General features: G+C 54.1%; 1 protein-coding gene across 1 annotated transcript in view; it reads right to left on the bottom strand.

The window, feature by feature from the left end:
• ehf (ets homologous factor) overlaps nucleotides 1-25,114 on the bottom strand; it is a 43,242-nt gene extending 18,128 nt beyond the window's left edge. Inside the window, exons 1-2 of the mRNA XM_070898750.1 lie at nucleotides 24,923-25,114; nucleotides 22,575-22,756 (exon numbers count right to left, since the gene is read on the bottom strand). Coding sequence (XP_070754851.1) covers nucleotides 22,575-22,756; nucleotides 24,923-25,114 — 374 coding nt within the window. The remainder of the gene's footprint in view (nucleotides 1-22,574; nucleotides 22,757-24,922) is intronic.
• Nucleotides 25,115-27,517: the final 2,403 nt, after the last annotated feature.

Here is a 27,517-nt window from a genome sequence, read left to right as displayed (position 1 = left end):
CTCCAGAAAGAACAATGTGGGAACACATCGCTGAGGCTGTCACTGCCAGCAGTGTCACTCCACCACCTAGCTCCAGTGCCCAAAGAAACATCATGACCTCAGACCACTGGTCAAGGTTACTGATGCATCTTCAAAAGGTGTCTCCTACCAACTGCACCATTGGCCTCACGCACTGCTCAATGCACAACTCCCAATCACTCACCTACCAACAATCTGCAACAATGATGAGGCACATCTCCCATTCCTAGCCTCACTTCACTCCACTCCCTTGGAGGAGATGGTGCAGGCCATTCTTGGCAGGGGGCATGGCTGAGCCCTTGGCCAGCAGTGGGGCTAAAAGGAATCCCTGGCTCAAGACCACCCTAAGTGGAGGAAGAGCATCCGGGAGGGCGCTGAGCATCTCGAGTCTCGTCACCAAGAGCATGCAGAAACCAAGCGCAGGCAGCGGAAGGAGCATGCGGTAAACAAGACTCCCCACCCACCCCATCCTTCAACAACTGTCTGTCCCACCTGTGACAGAGACTGTAATTCCTGTATTGGACTGTACAGTCACCTGAGAACTCATTTTTAGAGTGGAAGCAAGTCTTCCACAATTTCGAGGGACTGCCTATGACGATGATGATGAAAGAATACAAGATATGGGTACCCTGGTACGTTATCCACCTTTTGGCATCCACCTCTTGCTTTACCCCCCTCCCATCAGCACAACTCCATCCATGTGCCTTCCTCATTTCACAAACCCCAAGAAATGCAGCCTGCCCAACTAATGGCTCAACAAGAAGAGGCAGCCTGCCCAGCCAGTGGGTCAACAAGAAGAGGCAGTCTGCCCAACTAGTAGGCCTGTAGGTGGATAATTTCATCCCAGATATCCCTACTACAAAGGGGCTGTCTGGAATGCTTCCTTCCATCTGATTTCTCCTCTTTGGCTTCCTACAATCTTCTACGTCTTCCTCTTCCCGCTACAAGCGGAAGCTGTAAATGTGAATGGCAGCATAAAATGCTGGAAATACTCAGTTGGTCAGACAGCATGTCGACCTGAGACGTGAACTCTGTTTTTCTTTCCACGTATGTTGCGTGACCTGCCAAGTATTCGCAGCATGTTCTGTCTTCTCATATGCTTTCATTTATCATCCGAGACCTTGCATGCATCCAGCAGCACTCCCTACACATTTAAAAAACTTTTCACATCTATTGCAGCAAGCCATCCCTTCAATAACATTTTGAAAAAAAGTGTCCAAACACTTAAATGATGTGTGTGTCCCTTTAAGAGCTGCAGATATCGCCACTGTCAGCCTGCTTTGGACCCAGTGCTGAATTCAGCGCTAGGGTGGAAGTTCGCATTGGTAACGTTAAGTCGCCATTGCACGTCCATTGCCGTCACCACGCCACCATTTGTTTTTGCAGGGCGTTGCCAGTTATCGACAGCGCAAAGGGGGAGAGCAATATGGCGATCGTCGCAGAACCCACCACCAGTTGGGGAAAGCGAGGCCGCCGCCATTTTATTGCCATTTCACGGCGCTACGGAGTGACAGTGAATACATGAATTTGGGTGTTTAAATGTAATGATTATGGTCAACGCAGTGAATGGATGTTCTATCTGTAACACCAGTAGTCAACCTGCTCCCCCACCCTTCTGTGGGGGAAATCTAACCCGGACTATCACCATCATTCACTCTCTCCGTAATTAGTTCCCATTCACTGGTTAGGACCTTAAACTAGGAAGTAAATTCACGTTGAATTTTTGATCTAATGCTTCCTCTTCTTTGCTCTTTCAATTTAAAATTATGCCTAGGTCAATAGACCATGAAGCAAATGAGTGAAGTTGTTATCTCTAATGAGTTAACTCATATATTTAAAGAAATAATCATTTTAAAAATGGCTCTAAAGTTCAATCCTTTTATCCAATTATGATTGGATTATAACTCTGTCATGTAGGAGTGGTAACAGTATGTTTTTTACGGTTGGTGGTTTGTGGATATTGGTATATTCTTCATAGTGGTTTAGTGAACTCAAAAATAATAAAGTCTATGTGTTTAAATGATAGGTTTACTGCGTCAGTCAGAGATATCGGTTAGTGTGGAGCAAAGGTTACATTTTGCCAAGTGGTTGCTGATACGCTGCATGATGCAGTACTGAGTCATACAGACCAATAAGTAAATACACTATATTATTGAACCATACAGACCAGTGGGTATAATGGGTTAAATTTGCAGATGATACCAAACGGAATTGAAGGAGGCAACGAAAAACTATAGAATGAGCGGAACAGAATGAGAGCGGCCAAAACAATGGCAGAAGAAATTTAATGGAGCCGAGTAAAGTACTGCACACAGGCACATTGTCAACATACATACTTCATGAATAGTTATGAAATAGGTCAGGATGAAATTGTAGAGAACTAGGAGTCCCAGTAGGCTCAATGCTCACCATGTCCAACCAATGCAGAGCTGGAATCAACAAAGCCTATAGAATGTTGAACTTCATAGCCAAAGCAGTAAAATACAAGTCAGAGGAAGTCATAATCAAATACAGTATTCTGGTCAAGCCACACCTGTATCCAATAATGGTCACCAAGAAACAAGGAAGTCTGGCGGCAATGTAGAGAGGAGCCATGCAGTTAATCCCTAGTATTAGTAGTCTGAGTTATGAGGAAAGACTGAACAGACCTGGGGGGTGAAATCGGTCGTCCACCCATTTCTCGGTGGTATGTTGTTTCATACCGGCGGGTACCGCTAGGGTGGAGTGTGCGCGATTTTCGTTACTTTTTTCTCGGCGGTATGCCGAGCGGAGTGCAGCGAGCGGAGCCAACGGTGTGCAGGCAGTAAGTCATTTTCACTCGGGAATCTTTGGGTCCCGGGTTGTGCGCACGCGCATGCTGCTACGAAGCTCCGCCCCCCGAGAGACACCGACCAGAATCGACAGAGACTACTGGCCTGAGAGCGATGTGCAAGTATGTGGGATGGGGGTGCGGCGGAAATCGCTGCTGTGGGGGGAGATCACTGCTTGGGGGGGAGGGGGGAGATCGCTACTTGGGGGGAGATCACTGTGGGAGAGACAAGGGGGGGTGAGAGATTAAAAAAAAAATTATAGGTGAAGATGCATACGGCCGACTGAAGATCGACTTAAAACCACCTTTTCCAGGGCAGTCTGCAGGGTTGGCGGTATGTCGGTGGTAAGTGATCAATTTGGCAATTTTGGGCAGTATGTCGGCGGTGTGCATGGGCGGTAGGTATGCATACCACCCGGCGGTATGTCGCTGATGAATTTTTCACCGGGTGGTATGTAGGTGTTTTTCGATCAATTTGGCGATTTTGGGCGATATGTCCACCAGTTTCAGGCCCTAGGGCTTTTCAGCCGGTAGTTTGAGTTGGAGGTGTGATATTATAGAGGAAAATAAGATAGTAAATGGTATGCAAAATACTACTTTAAAATAAACAGTGGGAATAGGACAAGTCTGGGCACAGGTGCAAGTAGTAAAAGGTAACGTTGGGACATATATTTGTAGGTTATTCTCTTCACAGAAATGATTCACACTTGGACACTTGGAAAGGACTTCGAGCCAGAGTGGTGAAAGCAAAAACCACAGTCATTTCGGCAACGGACGGAGTGACTGCTGCCAACGAATCGGAAACTACTAGAAGTTGTGCAGGATAAATGAAACTACAACGGAATATGATTTTTTTAATCTGCCTCTTTACTTCTCATTTTGGGAAATCCGACAGCAACAAACAAAAATAAAGACTGGAACTGTGCACGTGCAGCTACTTCCAGCTCGTTGGCAGCAGTCAGGTCATTTCAGTAACAACTAAATGCAGCAATGGTTGGGGGCGGGGTGGTGGGAGGGGTGTAGGGTTGTACTGGATGAATGAATTAAGATTGGTTGAATAGTTTTCCTCATCTATAAGTATTTCATGCTCTTGTGAGTCAAATCCCTCAATAATGACAGGGGTTATAATCTCTGCTAGAAGCCTTGGCAAGTAGTTGCTAGTTTCCAGTCATCGGCTCAGTCCTTTTGGCACCAGTTTTCCCCGTACTTTAAAAAATATATATTAATTCACGCGATGTGGCTGTCATTGACAAGGCCAGCATTTATTGCCCATTCCTAATTGCCCTTGAGAAGGTGAGCCGCCTTCTTGAATTGCTGAAGTCCATGTGGTGAAGGTACTCCCACAGTGCTGTTAGGGAGGGAATTCCAGGATTGTGACCCAATAACGATGAAGGAACGACAATATATTTCCAAATCAGGATGGTGTGTGGCTTGGTGGGGAACTTGCAGATGGTGGTGTTCCCATGTGCCTAAAAAATAAAGACTGGAACTGTGCACGTGCAGCTACTTCCAACTCGTTGGCAACAGTCAGGTCTCTTCAGTAATAACTAAATGCAGCAATGGTTGGAGGCGGCGTGGTGGGAGGGGGTGTAGGGTTGTACTGGATGAATGAATTAAGATTGGTTGAATAGTTTTCCTCATCTATAAATATTTCATGCCCTTGTCCTTCTAGGTGGTAGAGATCATGGGTTTGGGAGGTGCTGCCGAAGAAACCTTAGCGAGTTGCTGCAGTGCATCTTGTAGATGGCATGCACTGCAGCCATGGTGCGCTGGTAGTGGAGGGAGTGGATGTTTAAGGTGGTGCCAATCAAGCGGGCTGCTTTGTCCTGGATGGTGTTGAGCTTCTTGAGTGTTGTCGGCATCCTTTACCTGGATGGCGACAACACTCAAGAAGCTCGACAACATCTAGCACAATTAAAAAGTTTGCAGATGATACAAAAATTGGCCATGTGGTTAATAATGAAGAAGAAAGCTGTAGACTGCAGGAAGATATCAATGGACTGGTCAGGTGGGCAGAACAGTGGCAAATGGAATTCAATCCTGAGAAGTGAGGTAATGCATTTGGGGAGGGCTAACAAGGCAAGGGAATACACATTAAATGGTAGGGCACTGAGAAGTGTAGAGGAACAGAAGGACCTTGGAGTGCATGTCCACAGATCCCTGAAGGTAGCTGGCCAGGTAGATAAGGTGGTTAAGAAGGCATACGGAATACTTGCCTTTATTAGCCGAGGCATAGAATGCAAGAGCAGGGAGGTTATGCTTGAACTGTACGAAACACTTGTTAGGCCATAGCTAGAGTACTGCGTGCAGTTCTGGTCACCACATTACAGGGAAGATGTGATTGCATTAGAGATGGCACAGAGGAGATTTACGAGGAAATTGCCTGGGTAAAGTCCTGTCCCCTCAGTACAGATTCACACGAGGCATGTAGTGAAGTCAAGGTCACTCTGGACCTGCACCTTTATTTCACAGCTCTGGAATGCTGCACTTGCCTGGGACCTGTCCTTATATACCTGTCTCTTGCAAGTGCACCCCTGGTGGTAAGGTATGCTGGTGGTTACAGGTCATATCTTATTACAGTCATGTAAAGCATGTTAGGATACAGTTATATATAATAATGTAAGATACATGACAGCCTGGACTGCAGAATTTTAGCTAAGAGGAAAGATTGGATAGGCTGGGGTTGTTTTCTTTGGAACAGAGGAGGCTGAGGGGAGAACTTATTGAGGTGTATAAAATTATGAGGGGCCTAGATAGGGTGGATAGGAAAGACCTATTTCCCTTAGCAGAGGGGTCAACAACCAAGGGGTGTAGATTTAAAGTAATTGGTAGGTGGTTTAGAGGGGATTTGAGGGGAAATTCTTTTCACCCAGAGGATGGTGGGGATCTGGAACGCACTGCCTGAAAGGATGGTAGAGGCAGAAAGCCTCACCACATTTAAAAAGTACCTGGATATGCACTTGAAGTGCCCTAACCTACAAGGCTACAGACCAAGAGTTGGAAAGTGGGATTAGGCTGGATATCTCTTTATCAGCCGGCACAGACACAATGGGCCAAAATGGCCTCCTTCCGTATTGTAAATTTCTATGAGTCTATGATTCTATGACAGTATTCCATCGCACTCCTGACTTGTGCCTTGTAGATGGTGGAAAGACTTTGAGGAGTCAGGTAGTGAGACACTCGTCGCAGAATACCCAGGTAATTTAGCAGGTTTTCCTTTGCTTTCTGACTTCTTTGCTGGAATCTTAGCTGTGGTTTTGCTTTTAACTGTGCCATTGTTCTCCACTATAAATTGAACCAGTCAAACTAGTTGCATTCCTAATCGGATGAATTTGTCTTGAGTGATGATCTCCACCTCCTCAATGTGTCTGATCTATATCTTTCTACCTGCATCTTGTTTGCAATTTGAGTGTGTACAAATCCTGGTTCTACACAAATAATTCATCACTAAAACAAAAGCAAACTACTGCGAATACTGGAAATCTGAAATAAAAACAGAAAATGCTGGAAATACTCAGCAGGGCAGGCAGCATCTGTGGAGAGAGAAATGGAGTTAATGTTTCAGGTCGATGAGCTTTCATCAGAACAGATGCTGCCTGATTTCCAGCATTTTCAGTTTTTATTTCAGATTTCCAGCATCCGCAGTATTTTGCTTTTGTAACATTTCAGGTCGTTGACCTTTTATCAGAATGTGTTCGCTGTGAGAATGTGCAATATGGAATGGGAGCTATAGCTCAGTGTGTAGCACACTCGCCTTGGAGTCAGAAAGTTGCGGGTTCAGTTGACGGCTCAAGTCCCCTGGAGTGGGACTTGAGCACATAAATCTAGGCTGACACTCCAGTGCAGTGCTGAGGGAGTACTGCACTGTTGGAGGTGATGTCTTTCAGATGAGATGTTAAACCGAGGCCCTATCTGCTCTCTCAGGTGGATGTAAAAGATCCCATGGCACTATTTTGAAGAAGAGCAGAGGATTTATCCCCAGTGTCCTGGCCAATATTTATCCCTCAATCAACATTACTAAAAGATTATCTGGTCATTATCACACTGCTGTTTGTGGGAGCTTGCTGTGCGCATATTGGCTGCTGTAACTCCCCTATTACAACAGTGACGACACTCCAAAAGTATTTCATTGGCTGTAAAGCGCTTTGAGACATCCGGTGGTCGTGAATGGCGCTATAGAAATGTAAGTCTTTCTTTCTTTAATAGCTCTTTAACATCTCATTCTTCAGCAGACACAAAACAACCAGAAGCAGGGTGTTTATGGCAATTGTATTTTGGTTGTCAATCTGAGTTCATTGTTGGGAGAAAGCCTGAATCAAACAGAACACAAGTAAAAAGCATATGTAATACAGAAACATAGAAACATAGAAAGTAGATGCAGGAGTAGGCCATTCGGCCCTTCGAGCCTGCTTCACCATTCAATATGATCATGGCTGACCATGCAACTTCAGTACCCCATTCCTGCTTTCTCTCCATACCTCTTGATCCCCTTAGCCTTAAGGGCCACATCTAACTCCCTTTTGAATATATCTAACGAACTGGCCTCAATAACTTTCTGTGGTGGAGAATTCCACATGCTCACAACTCTGAGTGAAGAAGTTCCTCCTCATCTCGGTCCTAAATGGTTTACCCCTTATCCTTAGACTGTGACCCCTGCTTCTGGACTTCCCCAACATCAGGAACATTCTTCCTGCATCTAACCTGTCCAGTCCCGTCAGAATGTTATATGTTTCTATGAGATCCCCTCTCATTCTTCTAAATTCCAGTCAATATAAGCCTAGTCGATCCAGTCTTTCTTCATTTGTCAGTCCTGCCATCCTGGTGGAAAGTGCTAACAAACTGTTGAATAGCATTTAGATTCTTTATTGCTCTAAAAATGGGTTAAGAAAAATTGTCATAAAATTAGTAAAATGTCTTTTTCTGTATTATCAGTGATTATTTGCAACAGTTTTTTGTGTGTCCTTATTTTAAAAAGGAGGCAGACAGAAAGCAAGAAACTATAGACCAGTTTGTGTTTAATTTCAAACCAATTCCACAGAAAGACTGATAAAATTGTTTTTTTTTTGTTCGCCTAACATCTGTCGTCGGGAAAATGCTGGAGTCCATTATTAAGGAAGCAGTAATGGGATATTTAGAAAATCATAGTACCGTCAAGCAAAGTCAGCATGGTTTTATGAAACGGAAAATCATGTTTGAAAAATTTGCTGGAATTCTTTGAGGATGTAACAAGAAGGGTGGATAAGGGGGAACCAGTGGATGTGGTGTATTTGGATGTCCAGAAGGTATTCGATAAGGTGGCACGTAAAAGGTTACTGCACAAGATAAAAGTTCACAGGGTTGGGAGTAATCTATTAGCATGGATAGAGGATTGGCTAACTAACAGAAAACAGAGAGTCGGGATAAATGGGTCATTTTCCGGTTGGCAAACAGTGACTAGTGGGTGCCGCAGGGATCGGTGCTGGGTCCTCAACTATTACAATCTATATTAATGATTTGGATGAAGGGACCGAGTGTAATGTAGCCAAGTTTGCTGATGATACAAAGATGGGTGGGAAAGCAAATTGTGAGGAGGACACAAAAAAATCTGCAAAGGGATATAGACAGGCTAAGTGAGTGGGCAAAAATTTGGCAGATGGAGTATAAGGTGGGAAAATGTGAGGTTATCCACTTTGACAGAAAACATAGAAAAGCAAATTATAATTTAAATGGAGAAAAATTGCAAAGTGCTGTAGTACAGAGGGACCTGGGGGTCCTTGTGCATGAAACACAAAAGGTTAGGATGCAGGTACAGTAAGTAATCAGGAAGGCAAATGGAATGTTGGCCTTTATTGCAAGGGGGTTAGAGCAGAGAAGTCTTGCTACAACTGTACAGTGCATTGGTAAGGCCACACCTGGAGTACTGCATATAGTTTTGGCCTCCGTATTTAAGGAAGGATATACATGCATTGGAGGCTGTTCAGAGAAGGTTCACTCGGTTGATTCTGAAAATGAGGGGTTGACTTATGAAGATAGGTTGAGTATGCACTTTGGAGTTCAGAAGAATGAGGTGTAATCTTATTAAAACATAAGGTAATGAGGGGGTTCGACAAGGTGGATGCAGAGAGGATATTTCCACTCATAGGGGAAACTAAAACTAGGGGCATAGTCTCAGAATAAGGGGCCGCCCATTAAAAATTGAGATGAAGAGAAATTTCTTCTCTCAGAGGGTTGTAAATCTATGGAATTCTGTGCTTCAGAGAGCTGTGGAGGCTGGGTCATTGAATATATTTAACGCAGAGATAGACAGATTTTTGAGCGATAAGGGAGTAAAGGGTTATGGGGAGCAGGCAGGGAAAAATGGAGCTGAGTCTATGATTAGATCAGCCATGATCTTATTGAATGACGGAGCAGACTCGAAGGGCCAAATTGCCTACTGCTGCTGCAATTTCAACTCCTGCTCCTATTTCTTATATTCTTATGTCCTTCAACGCATGTGCGCCCAGGACTCCACCCCCGACGTGCTACGCATGCGCACGACCGCTCTGGACTCCGCCCCCCTCTATCCCGTGTATGCGCAGACTCCTCGAATCCGAAAACAGAAGTGGGGCCTGCATCATGAGGAGCTGTGCTGCTGCCGACTGCATTGCTTTGTTAGTCTGACCCCGGAGCGTTGCCAGTCCGACCCCGGAGCGTTGCCAGTCCGACCCCAGAGCTTTGCCAGTCCGATCCCGGAGCTTTGCCAGTCCGACCCCAGAGCTTTGCCAGTCCGACCCCGGAGCTTTGCTAGTCCGATCCCGGAGCTTTGCCAGTCCGACCCCAGAGCTTTGCCAGTCCGACCCCAGAACTTTGCCAGTCCGACCCCAGAGCTTTGCTAGTCTGATCCCGGAGCTTTGCTAGTCCGATCCCGGAGCGTTGCCAGTCCGATCCCAGAGCTTTGCTAGTCCGACCCCAGAGCTTTGCCAGTCCGACCCCAGAGCTTTGCCAGTCCGATCCCGGAGCTTTGCCAGTCCGACCCCAGAGCTTTGCCAGTCCGACCCCGGAGCTTTGCTAGTCCGATCCCGGAGCTTTGCTAGTCCAATCCCGGAGCTTTGCCAGTCCGACCCCAGAGCTTTGCCAGTCCGACCCCGGAGCTTTGCTAGTCCGATCCCGGAGCTTTGCTAGTCCGATCCCGGAGCGTTGCCAGTCCGACCCCAGAGCTTTGCTAGTCCGACCCCAGAGCTTTGCCAGTCCGACCCCAGAGCTTTGCTAGTCCGACCCCAGAGCTTTGCCAGTCCAACCCCAGAGCTTTGCCAGTCCGACCCCGGAGCTTTGCTAGTCCGACCCCAGAGCTTTGCCAGTCCAACCCCAGAGCTTTGCTAGTCCGACCCCAGAGCTTTGCCAGTCCGACCCCAGAACTTTGCTAGTCCGATCCCGGAGCTTTGCTAGTCCGATCCCGGAGCTTTGCTAGTCCGATCCCGGAGCGTTGCCAGTCCGACCCCAGAGCTTTGCTAGTCCGACCCCAGAGCTTTGCCAGTCCAACCCCAGAGCTTTGCTAGTCCGACCCCAGAGCTTTGCCAGTCCGACCCCAGAACTTTGCTAGTCCGACCCCGGAGCGTTGCTAGTCCGATCCCGGAGCGTTGCCAGTCCGACTCCAGAGCTTTGCCAGTCCGACCCCAGAGCTTTGCCAGTCCGACCCCGGAGCGTTGCCAGTCCGACCCTAGAGCTTTTCTAGTCTGACCCCGGAGCGTTGCCAGTCCGACCCCGGAGCGTTGCCAGTCCGACCCCAGAGCTTTGCTAGTCTGACCCCGGAGCGTTGCAAGTCCGACCCCAGAGCTGCTGCCGACCGCGACAATAAATGTCATTACATTTTTTACATTATTTCTGCCATGTGTTTGATTCATCCTGCATTATTTGGGTCAGTATCTATTGTCAGCTACTAGGGTTTTTGGGTTAGCGTTCGAAAAGCAACAAACTTGGACTGGGATGGGGCATGAACTTACGCGGCGGGGTGGGGGGGCGGTCAGGAACTTGGGCTGGGATTTGGCAGGAACTTGTGGTGTGGGAGGAATTTAGGAAATTTGACTGGGGGGGACATGAACTTAGGCTGGGGGGGTGCTTCAGGAACTTGGTCTGGGGGGGGAGGCGGGTGTCAGGAACTTGGGCTGGGGGGATTGTCAGGAACTTGGGCTGGGATGGGGAGCTCTCTCCTGTCTGAAGTCGACAGTCAGAATGGCTCGAATTGCACGATGTAAAGTCACTAAGAACTTGGGCTGTGTGGTTCTAATGACACATTCCAGAGAAACTGCTGGGTGTGTCTTATCCTCCAAGGGGACCAATCAGGTCATGTGATCAATGGGATCGAAACAGCGCATTTTTCGATTGCAAATGTGAGAGACGGGGTGGGGTGGGGGGGAGTGAGCCGGGGACTGGGGGAGCGAGCCGGGGACTGGGGGAGGGGGGGAGCGAGCCGGGGACTGGGGGAGGGGGGAGCGAGCCGGGGGAGCGAGCCACGGACTGGGGGAGCGAGCCACGGACTGGGGGAGCGAGCCACGGACAGGGGGAGCGAGCCACGGACTGGGGGAGCGAGCCGGGGACTGGGGGAATGAGCCACGGACTGGGGGAGCGAGCCATGGACTGGGGGAATGAGCCACGGACTGGGGGAGCGAGCCACGGACAGGGGGAGCGAGCCGGGGACTGGGGGAGCGAGCCACGGACTGGGGGAGCGAGCCACGGACTGGGGGAGCGAGCCACGGACTGGGGGAGCGAGCCACGGACAGGGGGAGCGAGCCGGGGACTGGGGGAGCGAGCCGCGGACTGGGGGAACGAGCCACGGACTGGGGGAACGAGCCACGGACTGGGGGAACGAGCCACGGACTGGGGGAACGAGCCACGGACTGGAGGAGCGAGCCACGGACTGGGGGAGCGAGCCACGGACTGGGGGAGCGAGCCACGGACTGGGGGAACGAGCCACGGACTGGGGGAACGAGCCACGGACTGGGGGAGCGAGCCGGGGACTGGGGGAACGAGCCACGGACTGGGGGAGCGAGCCACGGACTGGGGGAGCGAGCCACGGACTGGGGGAGCGAGCCACGGACTGGGGGAGCGAGCCACGGACTGGGGGAGCGAGCCACGGACTGGGGGAGCGAGCCACGGACTGGGGGAACGAGCCACGGACTGGGGGAGCGAGCCACGGACTGGGGGAGCGAGCCACGGACTGGGGAGCGAGCCACGGACTGGGGGAGGGGGGGAGCGAGCCACGGACTGGGGGAGCGAGCCACGGACTGGGGGAATGAGCCACGGACTGGGGGAATGAGCCACGGACTGGGGGAGCGAGCCGGGGACTGGGGGAGCGAGCCGGGGACTGGGGGAACGAGCCACGGACTGGGGGAACGAGCCACGGACTGGGGGAGCGAGCCACGGACTGGGGGAGCGAGCCGGGGACTGGGGGAGCGAGCCACGGACTGGGGGAACGAGCCACGGACTGGGGGAATGAGCCACGGACTGGGGGAGCGAGCCACGGACTGGGGGAGCGAGCTGGGGACAGGGGGAACGAGCCACGGACTGGGGGAGCGAGCCACGGACTGGGGGAGCGAGCCACGGACTGGGGGAACGAGCCACGGACTGGGGGAATGAGCCACGGACTGGGGGAGCGAGCCACGGACTGGGGGAGCGAGCCACGGACTGGGGGAACGAGCCACGGACTGGGGGAGCGAGCCACGGACTGGGGGAACGAGCCACGGACTGGGGGAACGAGCCACGGACTGGGGGAATGAGCCACGGACTGGGAGAGCGAGCCACGGACTGGGGGAGCGAGCCACGGACTGGGGGAAGGAGCCACGGACTGGGGGAGCGAGCCGGGGACTGGGGGAACCAGCCACGGACTGGGGGAGCGAGCCACGGACTGGGGGAGCGAGCCACGGACTGGGGGAACGAGCCACGGACTGGGGGAACGAGCCACGGACTGGGGGAACGAGCCACGGACTGGGGGAGCGAGCCACGGACTGGGGGAGCGAGCCATGGACTGGGGGAGCGAGCCGGGGACTGGGGAACGAGCCGCGGACTGGGGGAGCGAGCCACGGACTGGGGGAACGAGCCACGGACTGGGGGAGCGAGCCACGGACTGGGGGAGCAAGCCACGGACTGGGGGAACGAGCCACGGACTGGGGGAGCGAGCCACGGACTGGGGGAAGGAGCCACGGACTGGGGGAGCGAGCCGGGGACTGGGGGAATGAGCCACGGACTGGGGGAGCGAGCCACAGACTGAGGGAACGAGCCACGGACTGGGGGAGCGAGCCACGGACTGGGGGAGCGAGCCACAGACTGGGGGAACGAGCCACGGACTGGGGGAACGAGCCACGGACTGGGGGAGCGAGCCACGGACTGGGGGAGCGAGCCACGGACTGGGGGAGCGAGCCACGGACTGGGGGAACGAGCCACGGACTGGGGGAACGAGCCACGGACTGGGGGAGCGAGCCACGGACTGGGGGAGCGAGCCACGGACTGGGGGAGCGAGCCACGGACTGGGGGAGCGAGCTGGGGACTGGGGGAACGAGCCACGGACTGGGGGAGCGAGCCGGGGACTGGGGGAGCGAGCCAAGGACTGGGGGAGCGAGCCACGGACTGGGGGAACGAGCCACGGACTGGGGGAGCGAGCCACGGACTGGGGGAGCGAGCCACAGACTGGGGGAACGAGCCACGGACTGGGGGAGCGAGCCACGGACTGGGGGAGCGAGCCACGGACTGGGGGAGCGAGCCGGGGACTGGGGAACGAGCCGCGGACTGGGGGAGCGAGCCACGGACTGGGGGAACGAGCCACGGACTGGGGGAGCGAGCCACGGACTGGGGGAACGAGCCACGGACTGGGGGAGCGAGCCACGGACTGGGGGAAGGAGCCACGGACTGGGGGAGCGAGCCGGGGACTGGGGGAATGAGCCACGGACTGGGGGAGCGAGCCACAGACTGGGGGAACGAGCCACGGACTGGGGGAGCGAGCCACGGACTGGGGGAGCGAGCCACAGACTGGGGGAACGAGCCACGGACTGGGGGAGCGAGCCACGGACTGGGGGAGCGAGCCACGGACTGGGGGAGCGAGCCACGGACTGGGGGAACGAGCCACGGACTGGGGGAGCGAGCCACAGACTGGGGGAACGAGCCACGGACTGGGGGAACGAGCCACAGACTGGGGGAGCGAGCCACGGACTGGGGGAACGAGCCACGGACTGGGGAAACGAGCCACGGACTGGGGGAGCGAGCCACGGACTGGGGGAGCGAGCCACGGACTGGGGGAGCGAGCCACGGACTGGGGGTGCGAGCCGGGGACTGGGGAACGAGCCGCGGACTGGGGGAGCGAGCCACGGACTGGGGGAGCGAGCCGCGGACTGGGGGAGCGAGCCGCGGACTGGGGGAACGAGCCGCTGTCTGGGGGAGCGAGCCACGGACTGGGGGAGCGAGCCGGGGACTGGGGGAGCGAGCCACGGACTGGGGGAAGGAGCCACGGACTGGGGGAGCGAGCCACGGACTGGGGGAGCGAGCCACGGACTGGGGGAGCGAGCCACGGACTGGGGGAGCGAGCCACGGACTGGGGGAGCGAGCCGGGGACTGGGGAACGAGCCGCGGACTGGGGGAGCGAGCCGCGGACTGGGGGAGCGAGCCGCGGACTGGGGGAGCGAGCCGCGGACTGGGGGAACGAGCCGCTGTCTGGGGGAGCGAGCCACGGACTGGGGGAGCGAGCCACGGACTGGGGGAGCGAGCCACGGACTGGGGGAGCGAGCCACGGACTGGGGGAGCGAGCCACGGACTGGGGGAGCGAGCCACGGACTGGGGGAGCGAGCCACGGACTGGGGGAACGAGCCACGGACTGGGGGAGCGAGCCACGGACAGGGGGAGCGAGCCGGGGACTGGGGGAGCGAGCCAAGGACTGGGGGAGCGAGCCACGGACTGGGGGAGCGAGCCACGGACTGGGGGAGCGAGCCACGGACAGGGGGAGCGAGCCGGGGACTGGGGGAGCGAGCCGCGGACTGGGGGAACGAGCCACGGACTGGGGGAACGAGCCACGGACTGGGGGAACGAGCCACGGACTGGGGGAACGAGCCACGGACTGGAGGAGCGAGCCACGGACTGGGGGAGCGAGCCACGGACTGGGGGAGCGAGCCACGGACTGGGGGAACGAGCCACGGACTGGGGGAACGAGCCACGGACTGGGGGAGCGAGCCGGGGACTGGGGGAACGAGCCACGGACTGGGGGAGCGAGCCACGGACTGGGGGAGCGAGCCACGGACTGGGGGAGCGAGCCACGGACTGGGGGAGCGAGCCACGGACTGGGGGAGCGAGCCACGGACTGGGGGAGCGAGCCACGGACTGGGGGAACGAGCCACGGACTGGGGGAGCGAGCCACGGACTGGGGGAGCGAGCCACGGACTGGGGAGCGAGCCACGGACTGGGGGAGGGGGGGAGCGAGCCACGGACTGGGGGAGCGAGCCACGGACTGGGGGAATGAGCCACGGACTGGGGGAATGAGCCACGGACTGGGGGAGCGAGCCGGGGACTGGGGGAGCGAGCCGGGGACTGGGGGAACGAGCCACGGACTGGGGGAACGAGCCACGGACTGGGGGAGCGAGCCACGGACTGGGGGAGCGAGCCGGGGACTGGGGGAGCGAGCCACGGACTGGGGGAACGAGCCACGGACTGGGGGAATGAGCCACGGACTGGGGGAGCGAGCCACGGACTGGGGGAGCGAGCTGGGGACAGGGGGAACGAGCCACGGACTGGGGGAGCGAGCCACGGACTGGGGGAGCGAGCCACGGACTGGGGGAACGAGCCACGGACTGGGGGAATGAGCCACGGACTGGGGGAGCGAGCCACGGACTGGGGGAGCGAGCCACGGACTGGGGGAACGAGCCACGGACTGGGGGAGCGAGCCACGGACTGGGGGAACGAGCCACGGACTGGGGGAACGAGCCACGGACTGGGGGAATGAGCCACGGACTGGGAGAGCGAGCCACGGACTGGGGGAGCGAGCCACGGACTGGGGGAAGGAGCCACGGACTGGGGGAGCGAGCCGGGGACTGGGGGAACCAGCCACGGACTGGGGGAGCGAGCCACGGACTGGGGGAGCGAGCCACGGACTGGGGGAACGAGCCACGGACTGGGGGAACGAGCCACGGACTGGGGGAACGAGCCACGGACTGGGGGAGCGAGCCACGGACTGGGGGAGCGAGCCATGGACTGGGGGAGCGAGCCGGGGACTGGGGAACGAGCCGCGGACTGGGGGAGCGAGCCACGGACTGGGGGAACGAGCCACGGACTGGGGGAGCGAGCCACGGACTGGGGGAGCAAGCCACGGACTGGGGGAACGAGCCACGGACTGGGGGAGCGAGCCACGGACTGGGGGAAGGAGCCACGGACTGGGGGAGCGAGCCGGGGACTGGGGGAATGAGCCACGGACTGGGGGAGCGAGCCACAGACTGAGGGAACGAGCCACGGACTGGGGGAGCGAGCCACGGACTGGGGGAGCGAGCCACAGACTGGGGGAACGAGCCACGGACTGGGGAAACGAGCCACGGACTGGGGGAGCGAGCCACGGACTGGGGGAGCGAGCCACGGACTGGGGGAGCGAGCCACGGACTGGGGGAACGAGCCACGGACTGGGGGAACGAGCCACGGACTGGGGGAGCGAGCCACGGACTGGGGGAGCGAGCCACGGACTGGGGGAGCGAGCCACGGACTGGGGGAGCGAGCTGGGGACTGGGGGAACGAGCCACGGACTGGGGGAGCGAGCCGGGGACTGGGGGAGCGAGCCAAGGACTGGGGGAGCGAGCCACGGACTGGGGGAACGAGCCACGGACTGGGGGAGCGAGCCACGGACTGGGGGAGCGAGCCACAGACTGGGGGAACGAGCCACGGACTGGGGGAGCGAGCCACGGACTGGGGGAGCGAGCCACGGACTGGGGGAGCGAGCCGGGGACTGGGGAACGAGCCGCGGACTGGGGGAGCGAGCCACGGACTGGGGGAACGAGCCACGGACTGGGGGAGCGAGCCACGGACTGGGGGAACGAGCCACGGACTGGGGGAGCGAGCCACGGACTGGGGGAAGGAGCCACGGACTGGGGGAGCGAGCCGGGGACTGGGGGAATGAGCCACGGACTGGGGGAGCGAGCCACAGACTGGGGGAACGAGCCACGGACTGGGGGAGCGAGCCACGGACTGGGGGAGCGAGCCACAGACTGGGGGAACGAGCCACGGACTGGGGGAGCGAGCCACGGACTGGGGGAGCGAGCCACGGACTGGGGGAGCGAGCCACGGACTGGGGGAACGAGCCACGGACTGGGGGAGCGAGCCACGGACTGGGGGAACGAGCCACGGACTGGGGGAACGAGCCACGGACTGGGGGAGCGAGCCACGGACTGGGGGAACGAGCCACGGACTGGGGAAACGAGCCACGGACTGGGGGAGCGAGCCACGGACTGGGGGAGCGAGCCACGGACTGGGGGAGCGAGCCACGGACTGGGGGTGCGAGCCGGGGACTGGGGAACGAGCCGCGGACTGGGGGAGCGAGCCACGGACTGGGGGAGCGAGCCGCGGACTGGGGGAGCGAGCCGCGGACTGGGGGAACGAGCCGCTGTCTGGGGGAGCGAGCCACGGACTGGGGGAGCGAGCCGGGGACTGGGGGAGCGAGCCACGGACTGGGGGAAGGAGCCACGGACTGGGGGAGCGAGCCACGGACGGGGGGAGCGAGCCACGGACTGGGGGAGCGAGCCACGGACTGGGGGAGCGAGCCACGGACTGGGGGAGCGAGCCGGGGACTGGGGAACGAGCCGCGGACTGGGGGAGCGAGCCGCGGACTGGGGGAGCGAGCCGCGGACTGGGGGAGCGAGCCGCGGACTGGGGGAACGAGCCGCTGTCTGGGGGAGCGAGCCACGGACTGGGGGAGCGAGCCACGGACTGGGGGAGCGAGCCACGGACTGGGGGAGCGAGCCACGGACTGGGGGAGCGAGCCACGGACTGGGGGAGCGAGCCACGGACTGGGGGAGCGAGCCACGGACTGGGGGAACGAGCCACGGACTGGGGGAGCGAGCCACGGACTGGGGGAGCGAGCCGGGGACTGGGGGAACGAGCCAAGGACTGGGGGAGCGAGCCACGGACTGGGGGAGCGAGCCACGGACTGGGGGAACGAGCCACGGACTGGGGGAGCGAGCCACGGACTGGGGGAGCGAGCCACGGACTGGGGGAGCGAGCCACGGACTGGGGGAGCGAGCCGGGGACTGGGGGAACGAGCCACGGACTGGGGGAGCGAGCCGGGGACTGGGGGAGCGAGCCAAGGACTGGGGGAGCGAGCCACGGACTGGGGGAACGAGCCACGGACTGGGGGAACGAGCCACGGACTGGGGGAGCGAGCCACAGACTGGGGGAATGAGCCACGGACTGGGGGAGCGAGCCACGGACTGGGGGAGCGAGCCACGGACTGGGGGAGCGAGCCGGGGACTGCGGAACGAGCCGCGGACTGGGGGAGCGAGCCACGGACTGGGGGAACGAGCCACGGACTGGGGGAGCGAGCCACGGACTGGGGGAGCAAGCCACGGACTGGGGGAACGAGCCACGGACTGGGGGAGCGAGCCACGGACTGGGGGAAGGAGCCACGGACTGGGGGAGCGAGCCGGGGACTGGGGGAATGAGCCACGGACTGGGGGAGCAAGCCACAGACTGGGGGAACGAGCCACGGACTGGGGGAACGAGCCACGGACTGGGGGAGCGAGCCACGGACTGGGGGAACGAGCCACGGACTGGGGGAGCGAGCCACGGACTGGGGGAGCAAGCCACGGACTGGCGGAACGAGCCACGGACTGGGGGAGCGAGCCACGGACTGGGGGAACGAGCCACGGACTGGGGGAACGAGCCACGGACTGGGGGAGCGAGCCACGGACTGGGGGAACGAGCCACGGACTGGGGGAGCGAGCCACGGACTGGGGGAGTGAGCCACGGACTGGGGGAACGAGCCACGGACTGGGGGAACGAGCCACGGACTGGGGGAGCGAGCCACGGACTGGGGGAGCGAGCCACGGACTGGGGGAGCGAGCCACGGACTGGGGGAGCGAGCCACGGACTGGGGGAGCGAGCCACGGACTGGGGGAACGAGCCACAGACTGGGGGAGCGAGCCACGGACTGGGGGAACGAGCCACGGACTGGGGGAACGAGCCACGGACTCGGGGAACGAGCCACGGACTGGGGGAGCGAGCCACGGACTGGGGGAGCGAGCCACGGACTAGGGGAGCGAGCCAGGACTGGGGGAACGAGAGAGGAAGCAGGAGAGGGGATCAGAGGAAAGAGAGGTAACTCAGGGAAGGCGGATCACATTCTTCCAACCCCTATTACACCCACACCCGATTTCTCGGAAAGCTCAGTGCATGTGTGACAAGGGACATCATTGGAGTGGATGAAATCCGAAAGTCACAACACTGTCACTATTCACCTCATATCCAATAAACCTGTTAACAATCCTTGACTTACACACAATGCCTCATCTATGGCGGGGCAGTGGGGGCAAGGAACATGGGTTGGGGGATAAGGAACTTCGGCTGGTGGAAGCACGAATTTAGGCTGGGAGGTGGGGGGCATGAACTTGGCCTGTGGGGATAAGGAATTTCAGCTTGGAAGTCAGGAACTTGGGCTGGTGTGGGTCAGGAACTTGGGCTAGGGTTGTCAGGAACTTGTGCTGGGAGAACTCTATCCTGTCTGCGGTCTGAAATCAGAATGGGTCGAATTGCACTTTGCAAAGTCACTCAGAACTTCGGCTGGGCAGTTCCAATTCCAGAAAAACTTCTGGGTGTGGCTTATTCTTCAAGGGGATCAATCAGTAATCAAGTCGTGTGATCATGGAGAGCCTGTCAGAGCATTTTCCAGTGCAAATAGCTACATCCCTTCTCCTCCTTCTTAGGCAGTCTCCCGGAGTCGAGGATGACTAGATTCCACACTAAGATGAGTTCTAAGGTTACTGATGAGACCAATGCAGGAACTACAGTCTCTGTCACAGGTGGGGCGGATGCTGGTTGGAGTGTTTGATTTGTCGTACGCTCCTTCCGCTTTTTGTACTTGGCTTCCGGGTGCTCCCGGCGAAGTGACACGAAGTGTTCGGTGTCTCTTCGGATGCTCCTCCTCCACTTTGAGCGGGGCCAGGGATTTCCAAGAGTTGTGGGGAGGTTGCATTTTTTTCAAGGAGGTTTTCAGAGTGCTGTTGAAGTATTTTCTCTGTCCTCCTGGGACGCGCCTGCCATGACAGAGCTCGGAGTAGAGTGCTTGTTTCAGGAGTCTAGCATCGAGCATGCAGACAATGTAGCCCACCCACCGGAACTGATTGAGCATGGTCAATGCCTCGATGCTCGGGATGTTGGTGAGAGAGAGAGAGAACGCTGACATTGTTGTCCCTATCCTGCCAATGAATTTGCAGGATTTTGGGGAGTGCAAATCATTACATCCACAATATTAATGTCCAGTTAGTCCGTTGATTGAGGGATAAATGTTGAACAGGGCACTGGAAGAACTGCCCGATGATCTTCTCACTGTTTCATTGTTCTGTTCCCAGACAGTTGATTATCTGAAATCTGATAAATGGCACAATTCTAGCAGATTCCTGTATGATTAATTTCACAGCTCCTTCAGCATGAAAGAAACAGTATGTGTGCAGAATGGAACAAATAAGCAGTCTTTTCAATCTGTTAACTGTTTTCACATCACTGCCAGAGGATTGAATGGGCAGTTTTCTGATAAAGACAACAGAACAAAGCAACTATTGAATCCAAAAGCTTTCTTTTACACAGAAAATGTTGGAAACTCTCAGCAGGTCAGCACTGCTCAAAGAAACCTGATTTACAAAGTTTTCAATTAAAAAGTCTCGCATTAAACTAGTCTAGATAAGCAATTTCAAACATTGAAATAAACTTCTACTTTTTGATTAAATATCTGAAACATCGACTGACTAACTTCTGATCTTTCACAGATTCTGCCTGACCTGCAGTAGACTTTTCAAGTTCTGTATATTCCTATGTTCTTATGTCAATCCAGTTAGAATAAATAGTACAAAAGCAAACTACTGCGGATGCTGAAAATCTAAAATAAAAACGGAAAATGCTGGAAATGCTCAGTAGGTCAGGCAGCATCTGTGGAGAGAGAAACAGAGTTAATGTTTCAGGTCGATGATCGCTTCCTGCTCTCGCCCCGAACTGGAAAATATCAACTTTGCCTCCAATGGTCATCCCTCCCTCGCCTTCAGATGGTCCATCTCCAACTCTTACCTTCCCTTCCCCAAATTCTTTCTCTTCATTTCTGGGGATCATCATCATCATCAGCAGCAGTCCCTCGGAATCGAGGAAGACTTGCTTCCACTCTAAAAACTGAGTCCTTAGGTGACTGAACAGTCCAATATGAGAACCACAGTACCTGTCACAGGTGGGACAGATAGTCGTTGAGGGAAGGGGTGGGTGGGACTGGTTTGCCACATGCTCCTTCCGCTGCCTGCACTTGATTTCTGCATGCTCTCGGCAATGAGACTCGGGGCTTCTGGGGATAGGCTATCCCCCAATATCTATTATACGCCTACTGAGTTCCACAGCTACCTTGATTACACTTCCTCCCACAATGCTTCCAGTAAGGACTCTATTCTATTTTCCTAGTTTCTCCATCTCCGTTGCATCTGTTCCGATGATGCACCTTCCACACCAGTGCTTCTGCTTTATCTTCCTTTTTCTTCAACCGAGGATTCCTCTCCACAGTGGTCGACAGAGCTCTCGACCATGTCCGTCCCATTTTCCAGACTTCTGCCCTCACGCCTTCTCCTCCCTTGTCCTCACCTTCCCCTACACCAGCCTCTACAGTCAACGTATCATCCACCACCACTTCCATCACTGTCTGCATGATGCTGCTATCAAACACATCTTCCCCTCTCCTTTCAGCATTCTAAATGGACCATTTCCTCCATGACACCCTGGTCTGCTCTTCCATCAGCCCCCAATGCCCGCTCCCCTTCCCACAGCACCATCCTATGCAAGTGCAGAAGATGCAATGCTTGGCTTTTTACCATCTCACTGCCCACTGTTCAGGGCCCCAAAACACTCCTTGCAGGTAACACAGCGATTTACTTGTACTTCTTTTAAATTAGTATACTGTATTCACTCCTCACGATGTGGTCTTCTCTACATTGTGGAGACTAAATGCAGATTGGTTGATCATTTTACTGAACATCTCCACTCAATCCGCAAGCGTGACCCTGAGCTTCCGGTCGCTTGCCATTTTAATTCTCCATGCCACTCCCACTCTGACCTCATCCTCCTACACTGTTCTAATGAAGCTCTTGGAAGCTCAAGGAATCGCACATCCACTTTCACTTCGGCACTTTACTTCCTTCCATTGATTTCAACAACTTCAGATCATAACTATTGCTCCCATTTTTTCAGACAGCAGGTGCTGGAATTATTTCGCTGTTGCCATTTACAGCTCCTCTAGACCCAGCTTTTGTTTCTTTATTCATCATCATCATAGTCGGTCCCTCAAAACAAGGATGACGTGCTTCCACACCAAAAAAAAGGATGAGTTCACAGGTATTTCGAATGAAGAACCCGAGCTACATCCTCAAGAGTGGAAGACGCCTGTGCGTGGATTTTTTTATCGTGTGGTGGCCGTTGCACACCAGCCACCACACGGGCTTGACAGAGCTAGGTCTTGGTCCAGTGGCAAGATTACCCAAGACAACTGGAGACCTGATCTGCTGTAGTCCCATTACCGCCCTCTTTTGTCATTTACTGAGCGCTGCCCTCCACATTTTCAAACACCTTCCCTTTTGTTCTTTCCACCCCTTCTCCTTCATCCCTTTCTTTCGCTGCTTGCTTATAAACTGTTAAATCTCTAACTTCTTCCAGTTCTGATGAAGGGTCATTGACCTGCAACGTTAACTCTGCTTCTTTCTCCACAGATTGCTGCCTGGCCTATGGAGTATTTCCAGCATTTTCTGTTAGAATAAATAGTGATTCATCCCACTTATTCGGAAGGGTCTCCATTGTTCCCCCATTTCAGATGCTGACAATGCTGTGCATTTCCAGCCTTTGATTTCTATTCCAGAATACATGTTTCTGAAAGCTGTAGAATGTCTTCAGATATTAGATTGACCTGAGACTTTTGCTGATCCACAATATTTGCTCATGTCTTGTAATTTTCTCCTGTTTTCTGTTTATTTTTCTCTTGGTTCTCAATTAGCCTCACACTATACTATGGCTAAGGGACCAGCAAGCAACCTTTTACAGGTGTCTGTCAATGCGTCTGTGTGATGGGGCACTGGGAGCTGTGTCTCAGCTGTCCCGAGTGACTCCACAGCTCAATTCCCTCCATTGCTATGGGGAGGAAGTCTCCAGTTGACATCTCACCGATGTCATTATCTGAGAACTGGGACTGACCATGTGGGTGATCTCAGACATGAACCTGTGTCCTAGCATTCCGTAATTAAATATCTTTGAGGTCCAACCGACGTTCTACGATACAGTCGCCAGTTTTTCCTATTTTAAAACTGTTGAGTTGGAATGATCTGTATCTATTTTCAATTTGTCCATTCACAATTCCCAAGATAATGAAGCAGTCAATGCCAGCATGCTGCAAGATCTGGAGAACATCCAGGCTGGGACTGATAAGTGGCAAATAACATTTGTGCCACACAAGTGCCAGGCAATAGCCATATGAACATAAGAACATAAGAATTAGGAACAGGAGTAGGCCATCGAGCTCCTCGAGCCTGCTCCGCCATTCAAAAAGATCATGGCTGATCTGGCCGTGGACTCAGCTCCACTTACCCGCCCGCTCCCCATTGTCATGTATCTTACATTATTCTATATAACTGTATCCCAACATGCTATTCATGACTGTAATAAGATATGACCTGTAACCACCAGCATACCTTACCACTGGGGGTGTACTTGCAAGAGAGAGAGATATACAAGGACAGGTCTCAGGCAAGTGCAGCATTCCAGAGCTGTGAAATAAAAGGTGCAGGTCCAGAGTGACCTTGACTTCACTACATGCCTCGTGTGAATCTGTACTGAGGGGACAGGACTTTACACCCATAACCCTTAATTCCCTTATTGGTTAAAAATCTATCTATCTGTAATTTGAATACATTCAATGAGCTAGCCTCAACTGCTTCCTTGGGCAGAGAATTCCACAGATTCACAACCCTCTGGGAGAAGAAATTCCTTCTCAACTCGGTTTTAAATTGGCTCCCCCGTATTTTGAGGTTGTGCCCCCTAGTTCTAGTCTCCCCGACCAGTGGGAACAACCTCTCTGCCTCTATCTTGTCTATCCCTTTCATTATTTTGAATGTTTCTATAAGATCACCCCTCTACTTTTTGATTAAATATCTGAAACATCGACTGACTGACTTCTGATCTTTCACAGATTCTGCCTGACCTGCAGTAGACTTTTCAAGTTTTGTATATTCCTATGTTCTTATGTCAATCCAGTTAGAATAAATAGTACAAAAGCAAACTACTGCGGATGCTGAAAATCTAAAATAAAAACGGAAAATGCTGGAAATGCTCAGCGGGTCAGGCAGCATCTGTGGAGAGAGAAACAGAGTTAATGTTTCAGGTCGATGATCGCTTCCTGCTCTCGCCCCGAACTGGAAAATATCAACTTTGCCTCCAATTGTCATCCCTCCCTCGCCTTCAGATGGTCCATCTCCAACTCTTACTTTCCCTTCCCCAAATTCTTTCTCTTCATTTCTGGGGATCATCATCATCATCAGCAGCAGTCCCTCGGAATCGAGGAAGACTTGCTTCCACTCTAAAAACTGAGTCCTTAAGTGACTGAACAGTCCAATATGAGAACCACAGTACCTGTCACAGGTGGGACAGATAGTCGTTGAGGGAAGGGGTGGGTGGGACTGGTTTGCCACATGCTCTTTCCGCTGCCTGCGCTTGATTTCTGCATGCTCTCGGCAATGAGACTCGGGGCTTCTGGGGATAGGCTATCCCCCAATATCTATTATACGCCTACTGAGTTCCACAGCTACCTTGATTACACTTCCTCCCACAATGCTTCCAGTAAGGACTCTATTCTATTTTCCTAGTTTCTCCATCTCCGTCGCATCTGTTCCGATGATGCACCTTCCACACCAGTGCTTCTGCTTTATCTTCCTTTTTCTTCAACCGAGGATTCCTCTCCACAGTGGTCGACAGAGCTCTCGACCATGTCCGTCCCATTTTCCAGACTTCTGCCCTCACGCCTTCTCCTCCCTTGTCCTCACCTTCCCCTACACCAGCCTCTACAGTCAACGTATCATCCACCACCACTTCCATCACTGTCTGCATGATGCTGCTATCAAACACATCTTCCCCTCTCCTTTCAGCATTCTAAATGGACCATTTCCTCCATGACACCCTGGTCTGCTCTTCCATCAGCCCCCAATGCCCGCTCCCCTTCCCACAGCACCATCCTATGCAAGTGCAGAAGATGCAATGCTTGGCTTTTTACCATCTCACTGCCCACTGTTCAGGGCCCCAAAACACTCCTTGCAGGTAACACAGCGATTTACTTGTACTTCTTTTAAATTAGTATACTGTATTCACTCCTCACGATGTGGTCTTCTCTACATTGTGGAGACTAAATGCAGATTGGTTGATCATTTTACTGAACATCTCCACTCAATCCGCAAGCGTGACCCTGAGCTTCCGGTCGCTTGCCATTTTAATTCTCCATGCCACTCCCACTCTGACCTCATCCTCCTACACTGTTCTAATGAAGCTCTTGGAAGCTCAAGGAATCGCACATCCACTTTCACTTCGGCACTTTACTTCCTTCCATTGATTTCAACAACTTCAGATCATAACTATTGCTCCCATTTTTTCAGACAGCAGGTGCTGGAATTATTTCGCTGTTGCCATTTACAGCTCCTCTAGACCCAGCTTTCGTTTCTTTATTCATCATCATCATAGTCGGTCCCTCAAAACAAGGATGACGTGCTTCCACACCAAAAAAAAGGATGAGTTCACAGGTATTTCGAATGAAGAACCCGAGCTACATCCTCAAGAGTGGAAGACGCCTGTGCGTGGATTTTTTTATCGTGTGGTGGCCGTTGCACACCAGCCACCACACGGGCTTGACAGAGCTAGGTCTTGGTCCAGTGGCAAGATTACCCAAGACAACTGGAGACCTGATCTGCTGTAGTCCCATTACCGCCCTCTTTTGTCATTTACTGAGCGCTGCCCTCCACATTTTCAAACACCTTCCCTTTTGTTCTTTCCACCCCTTCTCCTTCATCCCTTTCTTTCGCTGCTTGCTTATAAACTGTTAAATCTCTAACTTCTTCCAGTTCTGATGAAGGGTCATTGACCTGCAACGTTAACTCTGCTTCTTTCTCCACAGATTGCTGCCTGGCCTATGGAGTATTTCCAGCATTTTCTGTTAGAATAAATAGTGATTCATCCCACTTATTCGGAAGGGTCTCCATTGTTCCCCCATTTCAGATGCTGACAATGCTGTGCATTTCCAGCCTTTGATTTCTATTCCAGAATACATGTTTCTGAAAGCTGTAGAATGTCTTCAGATATTAGATTGACCTGAGACTTTTGCTGATCCACAATATTTGCTCATGTCTTGTAATTTTCTCCTGTTTTCTGTTTATTTTTCTCTTGGTTCTCAATTAGCCTCACACTATACTATGGCTAAGGGACCAGCAAGCAACCTTTTACAGGTGTCTGTCAATGCGTCTGTGTGATGGGGCACTGGGAGCTGTGTCTCAGCTGTCCCGAGTGACTCCACAGCTCAATTCCCTCCATTGCTATGGGGAGGAAGTCTCCAGTTGACATCTCACCGATGTCATTATCTGAGAACTGGGACTGACCATGTGGGTGATCTCAGACATGAACCTGTGTCCTAGCATTCCGTAATTAAATATCTTTGAGGTCCAACCGACGTTCTACGATACAGTCGCCAGTTTTTCCTATTTTAAAACTGTTGAGTTGGAATGATCTGTATCTATTTTCAATTTGTCCATTCACAATTCCCAAGATAATGAAGCAGTCAATGCCAGCATGCTGCAAGATCTGGAGAACATCCAGGCTGGGACTGATAAGTGGCAAATAACATTTGTGCCACACAAGTGCCAGGCAATAGCCATATGAACATAAGAACATAAGAATTAGGAACAGGAGTAGGCCATCGAGCTCCTCGAGCCTGCTCCGCCATTCAAAAAGATCATGGCTGATCTGGCCGTGGACTCAGCTCCACTTACCCGCCCGCTCCCCATTGTCATGTATCTTACATTATTCTATATAACTGTATCCCAACATGCTATTCATGACTGTAATAAGATATGACCTGTAACCACCAGCATACCTTACCACTGGGGGTGTACTTGCAAGAGAGAGAGATATACAAGGACAGGTCTCAGGCAAGTGCAGCATTCCAGAGCTGTGAAATAAAAGGTGCAGGTCCAGAGTGACCTTGACTTCACTACATGCCTCGTGTGAATCTGTACTGAGGGGACAGGACTTTACACCCATAACCCTTAATTCCCTTATTGGTTAAAAATCTATCTATCTGTAATTTGAATACATTCAATGAGCTAGCCTCAACTGCTTCCTTGGGCAGAGAATTCCACAGATTCACAACCCTCTGGGAGAAGAAATTCCTTCTCAACTCGGTTTTAAATTGGCTCCCCCGTATTTTGAGGTTGTGCCCCCTAGTTCTAGTCTCCCCGA

The sequence above is a fragment of the Pristiophorus japonicus genome, chromosome 14 (assembly GCF_044704955.1).
Source record: "Pristiophorus japonicus isolate sPriJap1 chromosome 14, sPriJap1.hap1, whole genome shotgun sequence".
In the NCBI taxonomy this organism is placed as follows: Eukaryota; Metazoa; Chordata; class Chondrichthyes; family Pristiophoridae; genus Pristiophorus; species Pristiophorus japonicus.
Note: the sequence above shows the minus strand (reverse complement) of the source record. Positions and strands in the feature narration are given on the sequence as shown.